This window comes from Achroia grisella, unplaced genomic scaffold (genome assembly GCF_030625045.1).
Source record: "Achroia grisella isolate CSIRO2021 unplaced genomic scaffold, CSIRO_AGI_Agris_v1 utg327, whole genome shotgun sequence".
Lineage (NCBI taxonomy): Eukaryota > Metazoa > Arthropoda > Insecta > Lepidoptera > Pyralidae > Achroia > Achroia grisella.
In genome coordinates, this window is record NW_026712799.1 from 1,948,501 (window position 1) to 1,957,840 (window position 9,340).

A 9,340-nucleotide genomic window follows, 5' to 3' on the forward strand; every position below is an offset into this window, starting at 1 on the left:
CTTTGACATTGACCTTAACGTTGTCAAATATGTTGCTAAATTTCATTCTACTACTTCTTTTCATCAATTAGGCATCTTATCGACTTTACGTTCACATTAATTCTATCATTTTATGTAAATGTACCATTTCACCATCTTCACTAAACTTGTAATTGTGATTATTGTTGTTTATATTGAGACTGTCGAGAAAGTCGCAATGACTTTAGCACAGACTAAATAACGGCGCACGTTGCTCACAAAGTGACAAACGAATGACATCTTCAATAAGTTATGCATGTCTGCCCGCTATTTAAAATGTTTTATAAATATTAAATATAAATAATTCCAACCTTATTTAGTAGTATAGAAATCTGAATGTTTGAGTTTAACCGCCAGTGTTAAATGTTGTATATAGTAGTACTATAAGGCAATATTTACAGCAAGGAACATAATATTTACAGTATTGTGTGTTCAACTATATAAATAATACTTTGCAGACATGGTAAGTTTTTATATCATTAATAAACATTGGTGCCTTTAGTAACTTTAAATAATAAACAGTGGTAAATACTGCGTATATATCAGAATGGAGAAACAATTATGTCTATGTTCAAGTTATTACTTGTATGAATAGTGATCACAGAACACAATGACAGTGATCCGCTGGCGGATTACTAGTACAGTATAAAACTATGAGGGTAAAATAAAGTCATTTAAACTATTGCAGTGAAGTGACCAGGATATAGTCATCATAGATTTGTTGTTAAGAGTAGTTCATACTTGACTTAGCAGCATATATTCCAGTTCAGTAGATATAGCAATATCCAACATCTTGTTCTTTCTTATAGGTATATTTTATTTTACACAGGGTATATATAATGTTCTCAAAATATATTATAAATACTATTACAGAATTTTTAAGACTGGAGAGTGAACCTAGAGCAAGATACTAGTTGATTTTTAAGTATGACTACTGGAGAAAGTATCCTAAAAACAGTAGTAACAATTTATTTCTTGATAAATATTGTGTCCCATATTTATCAAGAAATAAATTGTTATGGCACTTTTATGATCACAGTCACACTTTGTATAACAAAAAACAATCTAGCAGTAATTTTATTTGTTAACTAGCTGTATCCTAGTAACTAGTGTTTAAAACTGAGCTATCTATTGACCTACTATGTGGGCCCTTATGTAACTAAATTTAATGCAATTTATTTAGTTGTCAATAATAAAACATGCTTTTTCTTTTGCAGGCAAGAAATGCAGAAAAAGCAATGTAAGTATTTTGTGAGATTACTCAAATAATTACTTTCATCGTTTAAATGATATTAAAGTTATTTTTAAGTAATCAGTACATTTGTTTTACTAATTACTTAGTTTATATCCATTTTCTGCTACATACATCTACATATTCACTTTCTGACAAATAGATAGAGTTTTATTTAATGTACACAAATATACATTTTGCAGGACCACTCTTGCTCGGTGGAGAGCTGCACAAGTACAAGAGGCTGGTGGCCAACGAGAAAGACGCCCATACCTTGCTTCAGAGTGTAATGATCTACAGCAAGCTGAAAAGTGGCGGCTGCAAATTGTTAGAGAAATTGCGAAAAAAGTTGCACAGATTCAAAATGGTAGCTATGTTACAATAACTTATTTCAGTAAATTACATGATTTTATTATGTGTGACAGCCAATCAGTATTTTATATATATTTAATTCATTTATTTGGTATTTAATTCAATTATATATATTTAATTCATATATATTGTATAGCATTGTTGCACCCCAACAGAGTTCATGAACTTTTGGCATGTATAAATACTTTAGAGACTATTGTATAATCTGTAAACAACTATAAATAATAAATAAATAATGCTGGACAAATAACATCTAGTCCCATGTTAAGCAGAGCTTGTGGTAAGGATACTAGACAATGGATATAAATACTTTTTTTTATAAATACATACATAATATACTTACATAGAAAACACCCAGACATATACAAACAATAATACGCATGAATACAAATTTTTGCACCATGCAAGGAATGGAACTCATAACCTTAGGAAGTAAAGTGGTAAATCGCTAGACCACAGGGGACATAAAAGATACACTACTAACTATAATGTTACAAATCTAAATATTATAATGAATATACCTCATTATGATTATTTTAATCAATTAATCCTGTTAGTATAGAGCTTAGAAAACAATATTATATATTAATTGCTTCTATGATTATACATACTTGTATTAGGTGTACCTTGTTTTAATTACGGCTTTTATGTTTTGAATGACTTTCTAATTTGGAATATATTTATTGAAATCTATTTGGTCATGTTTTAAATTTGATATTGCTCATAAATTCTGAGAAAATGTATACACAATAGATTAATCACAGTTTCTGATTCAAAGAAGTTGAAATTTATACTAATGGCAGCCCCTTCCATCAAAAGTGACTTAAAAGAACCCAGTTTGCAATTCCGAAATGAAACAAGTAGACTTACACAAAATGAAGCTAAAACTCAAGCTCAAGGTTCATTTTCTGGTAAAGATGTACCCATGGCAGTCTCTTTGTCTGAGTCTCCACCTTCAGCTAGTCCACAAATTCTAAATTCTGGTAAAGCAATACTGAGAAGTAATGGTAGTGATAAACTCTCTGTAAAATCATTTAAAAGCAATCAAAAATCTCCAAGAAGTTTAAGTTATAAATCAGAAAATACGGAAGATATGCTTAAAAATATAGTTATCAATCTCGAACCGCAGGGAAAAGAAATTAGTGATCATGTGGATGAGTTAAAGGAATCGGTCAGGGCACTTTCAAAGAACATTGATTGTCCTCAGTCACCTGTATTAGGCACTAATGTCGATAAAATAGCTGCTATGGGAGAGATTCTAACAAAAGAAGCCAATGCTTTAAGACAGTCAATAAAAAGTTTATCAGAAGATATCGCTAGAACTAAACAGGATTTATGTATAGAAAAGGAAGATGTTAATTTTCCATACCATTTATTTCTGATTGAGATAGTTATAAACAAGATCCAAATGAAATGTGAGTGTTTCGATATAGACTACAATAATCTCGTAATTACAGCAAGCTTTTTGGGCAAACAACCAATAACGTTGTACGATGCATCATATGGAAAAATAGATGATTTTAACAAAATGAATGCCGGGAAATCAACATTATTTGCAATGACTTATGATAAGATATGTAGTATAAAAGAGTTTGAAATAATGTTGCAATTAACGAAACAGCCACCGTGCTCAAATTGCGTAACTAATATAGGTGAAACACACATGGACTTCACAGGCGAATTTAATTCGCTTCGAGAGGAATTATGTAAGAAATGGACAGAAGAACAACCAAACGATAACATATTGTGTACCACATCAACACCACTGACCAAAAATTTATATTATTTATCTTGTGGTAATGAAAACAATGTAGAATCCATAGGTGTAATTGAAGTAACAGTTAGAATATCGTTTCTTGGTAAAGAAATTACAACGGCTTTCTGTTCCCCAAAACCACATGGCGCCTCATTCCTATTAAAAGAAGATAATGGCATGACAATGTACTCTTGTCACAAGGTAGAAATGGACGATCATGGGAAAATACTATTGGATGAAGATGTACTAACAAAAAAAAGGTCTCCTTATCGCCTTACTAAGAGAAGCGAAAGCCCAATATCTCAATTATCTAGCATGTCTTTTAAGCGCTATATAGATCCTCCTTGCATGATGTATACTAGTCATCCAGGTATTAAATTTTAAAATAGATTATTAGTCCAGTAAGAACATTTAATTATTCTCTGATTCAAACCTTAAAAGACAGCCTTCCGATAACACAATAATTGTATTGATAGCCATAATACGTCTTTTGTATAAAGGCCTTGTCTAAACGCCTGGCCAGCACAAAACTATCTTAATCACTAATGTAATATAATATAAAGGATATAATAATCTATTATATAGTAACAGCAGTGCTTTTCCTTTCCGTTTTGCTAATAGTTAATTAATGTCTATTTTCTATTCTATTCTAATATAACTATATCAGATTATTATCGTTTTGTTGACACCACAATATTTTTTTAATACATATAAGTAGAACTATATCTTCTATTTTAAATATTTTTAGAAGAAGCACGAAAAAGATACGATGAAATTTTCACTAAAATCAATGCAAATGAACTGAAAATCAGAGTACCAAAAAGTAATAGAGTAGAACGAATGGGGAAATACGATAAGATACAAGAGCTATGCTCATGTGAAAGCACACCATACAATGCTGGAGAACAGATACAGTTTGAAATGCCGCCGGATCTTTGTAAACGTGACAAAACACACAACACTTATTCTTCTAATTTGAAATATACATACAGAGGTTGTGACAACACTTGTGGGAACAAGGATAACAAGATTATAAATGTAACTCCTACGACTTGTACAGTTCCTGTTGAAATGGAGAAAGTAATACATCCACAAAAAGATGTTTTTATTTTGAAAATTGGGAAGAAACTGGAAACAAAAGATAAAAAGACTGACCTAGAAATAGAACTTGTTACACCAAAAGGACCTTCAGTGAAGCCAATTGAAAATAATAATATCTCACAGCAATGTAGTCCTAGTGAAATAGCCATTACCAAGAAAACAAAAACAGAAAAAAAGAAATTAAAGGGCAAAACTAAACAAAAAGGGAAGACTGGGAAACCAAAGAAAAAATAAAACCCAAACATTCCTTTCTATAAACATTTGAAGTGTCATTGCTTGCATAACAAATAAAAGAAGCTGCATAATTATGTTGTAGTCATAAAATATTAATTGAATCTAATACAATCTGGTTTAATTTTCATATTTAGTTCATTTTTATACAGCAATAAATATGGAACGTCGCGACTTGTTTTTTATCGAGATATCTATGAATTGTCGTGTGCAAAAACTTCGAAGTTTTGATTATCTCTTACTTACTTTTCTCTTTGGTCTAACAATAAGTGCTACTATACCATATTCACTTAGATTAGTGACTTTTGTCACTGATCTAAATAAAAATAATGCTCGTAAAATTATATTTATAAATATTAAACAATGTAACTAGGTGTTAACAATTATTACATAGGTTTCATCGACTAGTGTTTAAATATAAAACACTTTTTTGCGCTGTTGTTGAGTAAACAATATTTATAGAATTTTTAGTCTTTTTTTTATTAATCCATTTCAGACCTAAACAAATACATATAGCAACATGTAATATTTTTTTATATGCCTTTAGCTGGTCTCGGCGAATTCCGGATTCGTGACTTGAATGATGAAATCAACAAGTTAATGCGAGAAAAAAGACATTGGGAAGTCCAGATTAAAGCACTCGGCGGACCAGATCACGCCCGAGTCGGTCCAAAAATGCTGGATCAAGATGGAAAAGAAGTTCCTGGGAATAGGGGTTACAAATACTTTGGAGCCGCCAAAGATTTACCAGGTAGGATTATTTTTTTATTACAATATACTACATTACAATTTTAGTAATTACTACTACAAAAAAACCAAAAATCGTAACATAGTATTTTCGCTTGAAAATGTACAATATCATATAGAACAAACAGTTATATTATTTAGAATCTAGGGAAGCATCTGCCATTATTATCGTTCTATTGTTATAAATTATTAGCTAATGAACATTTATAGTGATCCTGTGAAGCTGAAGAGGCTCTTGTGAATTCTATCGCATTATTATTATAGACTAATCTACTACTCCATTATTAAATAAATCTAAATCAGTGAAACTAAAGTATTTTAATTAGTACAAATCAAATCATAAAAAATATTTGTTCATATAAGACCTTTCGGCATCATACATTGTCTTATTGCTTAGCTGAGAATGTATATTGTTTAATTTTAATTTGGTAAAAATTGTAAACAGTATTAATTTTTATAGCTGGGAAGAACTAGGAAGAAGTTCAATGGGTAACTTTTATTATTTTTTAGTCAATTTCTGCTTTTTGTACAGTAATATGTAATTACTGTAGACTTATTTTGTGATTTATTTTGGAAAGCCTCTTTATTATGATCAATTATGTTATAAAATCATTATTATACAAACGGTTACTGTCAAAATCTTAATTAGATTTGGACACATTTGTTTTTTGTGTTGCATTGTTACAGTATGTTGTTTACACGGATTTCCTGATCTTTAATTTTTATGCTTATTGTTGTCAGGTGTCAGAGAACTATTTGAACAAGAACCACCCCCGCCTCCACGACGTACAAGAGCTGATCTCATGAGAGATGTGGACGCAGATTATTACGGCTATAGAGATGACGATGACGGTCTACTGCTGCCATTAGAACAAGAAGCTGAGAAAGAAGGTACCAAAATATTTGACTACAATAGTATTAATTAATTAATAGAAATACACTACACCAGAATAATTATTATTACACCTTCACCTGCAAAAGTTATTGGCTATTGATAGTACACTGCTAATAAAATATAAGCTTATTCTTGGACAAGTAGTCCCTTACAAAGAAAGGTCTTATATACGTGAGACAATCTTAAACTATGCTTATAATATATACGTGGTTTTCTGTTGAAAATTTTACTATTGGATGTCTTTTTCTATAGCCAATCTAGACAATACAGAGCAATATATGCTCTGTAGATTTTCGTACTAGAATACGAAGTAATAAGCAGTGCGATATTTGGCACCAAAATCTTTTATAAATGCGTAAATTTTTGTCATGCAAATCTAAGGTCCAATTCCAATTTCAGCTATAGCCAGAGCTGTGCAGGAATGGAAAACAAATAAGGAACAAAATAAAGAGCAAGACTTACCAGAAGAAGAAAATATTTATCCTGAAGACGTAAGTGAAATACTACTAATTAAAGGAATACATATGTGTGTGCATAGATAATGTCTATATATACGTACCTACTCTCAAGTACAATGAAAAATTGATCTCAGGGTAATTATAAAATAAGTGGACAATTGGGAAACATTCACACGACCTTCGGGTTTTTTAAAGGTTTCAGTTTTGGAAAAATATTTAACCCTTTCTTTTGCAGCCGGATGATAAGAGGATAGACGATGATGAAGAACCAAGCAAAACCACATCGCATGTAGCAGTACCATCGCAGAAAGACATAGAAGAAGCTCTGCTGAGGCGAAAGAAACAGGAATTACTAGAACGTTACGGATGTTTAGATGTTAAATTAGAAGATAGCTGACATACAAATAAAAAATAGTATATAAATATATATTTTCATTTATTTCGCTAAACATACAGTGATTACTTTATTTGAACACATAATTTGATATATAGTCCGAATTACCATTAACATTTACTTCAAATTGTATAACCAATTAAATAAGAAATTAATATATATAATCTATTTACTAAGAAAAAGGTAATAAAAGAGTATATTGCTCATCTTATTTGGAAATCAAACATCGATTGTTGTCTATTTATTTCGCCAAAAGGTATATAGTTTTGATCAAATCAAACTTCTTCAATACTCTTTTTGTTACTTTGTTGGAACTTTTAAAATAGATTACAATCGCAATAACGAAATATTTAGTTACTTCAACGAAATCAATTTTTGTAAGGTGTTTTCTTATAAGGATTTTGTTATTTGTAATTTGAACCCTGATTCCACTGTTTAGGGAATATTAAGTTAAAACAAAGTTATTATTTCTCATCAATTTATTTTTTAATATTTTTATTGATATTTTCATCTAAGCAAAATATACACATTAGTGAAGTATTGAATGTAAGTACTTCGGGCACAAATAACATTACTGGACTTATATGCTGAACGATACAGATGTAAAAAAAATATACAATTAAATATTCATATGAAATCATTGCACAAAAAATAGGTACTAGTTATATTTATTTTGCAATGCGTATATTCGATAAAACTAGCATAAAAAATAAAACCATATGCATGTAAATCTAATTAAATTAGGAATGTACAAACTTAAATATTAATATTCCATACAAGTCAATATGAATAGAAATTTTATACAACCAGTACTATGTGAACATCTATTTATCTAAGCTGCACTCTATTATAACAATTATGGTCTATAAGACTAAATCATTGAAACCTCACCATTACAGAAATAATCAATATTTTGGAGACATAAATATCATATACACATGTTCAATAAGAAAACAAAATTATTTTCTTCGTACAACTTGTTTCTTCAAGTAATATGTAATAAGTAGTAAAATTCAAAGAATCTATTTTTCTCACTGCAGCTTAAGAATGTAATAATAATATGTATATACGCAAGCATGTGCTACGCAAATAATCTTCATAATATAAACATGTAATCGTGTGTCTTTAGTGATTTAAGCACGAGATTTCAATATATTGCATATACTACGACATATTATACAAACTCAATTAGTAAATATAATTAGAAAAGCACAGCATTTTTTTTTTAAATATGTAACTGAAATCGCTTATATCCGTCGGCCCATTTGATGGGGAGGGGAAACAGTCGCCTATACACACGTGTTGCCATTCCACAGGACTCAATTGTCATGCCACTACACCCTGCGATTTCTTGCCAGTTCTTCTCAATTTAGGAAGTTAATAAATTGTAAAATAAACTGACGTACATTAGTCGCTCAAAATATAGTATATGATGAATAAATGCTTATTACTCTTTATACATGAATATATCTATATTTTTAATAGTAATTTCGTGTAACATGTGTAATTGCCTTTACGTACGGTAGTCGTGAATTTATGCAAACTATAATACACGAAATGTAATGAATGAATTTAATTCTATTCACTAAACATTATCTAACAAACGTTTACAATATTTCTTAATTATTATGCACCTCTTTCTAATAATACTTTATAATGTAAAATCAAAAGACATATTATGTAGTTAAATTCAAATACATAATAATGTTGCAAAAAATTATCACTGGCTCGAAATTGTCCTCCTATTATATAAAATATTGAAATATTAAAAAAGGTTGGTATATATAAGTAAAAAATGAACGACCAAAGGTTTGTTTTTAAACATTTTTCTAACAAATAAGTTAATTCATACATTCATGAGAAATCATTTACATAACACAAATAATTTCACACGTCACTGAAAAACATTTTCGAATTTTAGATTGGGATGCAAATATTAATTTGACTTTATAAGCGCTAATCAATTATCCTTAACTTTCCCGAGAGTTTTTCATCTATATTTAAAAGTTACGTATATATACATATATGTGAAGGTAACGGTAGAGACAATTGAATAGAACTGCGTATGGAACATTCATCGTACATTTTTTATGTAAAATGAACTCTTTCAATACATTACAATCCAGATACGTTTCGA

General features: G+C 29.8%; 1 protein-coding gene across 5 annotated transcripts; it reads left to right on the plus strand.

Annotated features, from left to right (window-relative positions):
• Positions 1–91: 91 nt before the first annotated feature.
• LOC131843648 (pre-mRNA-splicing factor ISY1 homolog) lies at positions 92–8,877 on the plus strand. Of its 5 annotated transcripts, XM_059192327.1 has the most exons (7): positions 92–481; positions 1,236–1,258; positions 1,453–1,616; positions 5,257–5,460; positions 6,198–6,347; positions 6,751–6,842; positions 7,045–7,228. In XM_059192327.1, exons 1-7 carry the CDS (start codon positions 479–481, stop codon positions 7,204–7,206), a joined length of 798 nt encoding a protein of 265 aa, XP_059048310.1. In that variant the 5' UTR covers positions 92–478; the 3' UTR covers positions 7,207–7,228. The 5 variants fall into 5 exon arrangements, with proteins under 5 accessions (XP_059048310.1, XP_059048307.1, XP_059048306.1 ...); XM_059192323.1 differs by lacking the exons at positions 92–481; positions 1,236–1,258; positions 1,453–1,616 and adding an exon at positions 2,311–3,747 and having other exon boundaries at positions 7,045–8,877; XM_059192325.1 differs by lacking the exons at positions 92–481; positions 1,236–1,258; positions 1,453–1,616 and adding an exon at positions 2,313–3,036 and having other exon boundaries at positions 7,045–7,239.
• The last annotated feature ends 463 nt before the right edge of the window (positions 8,878–9,340 follow it).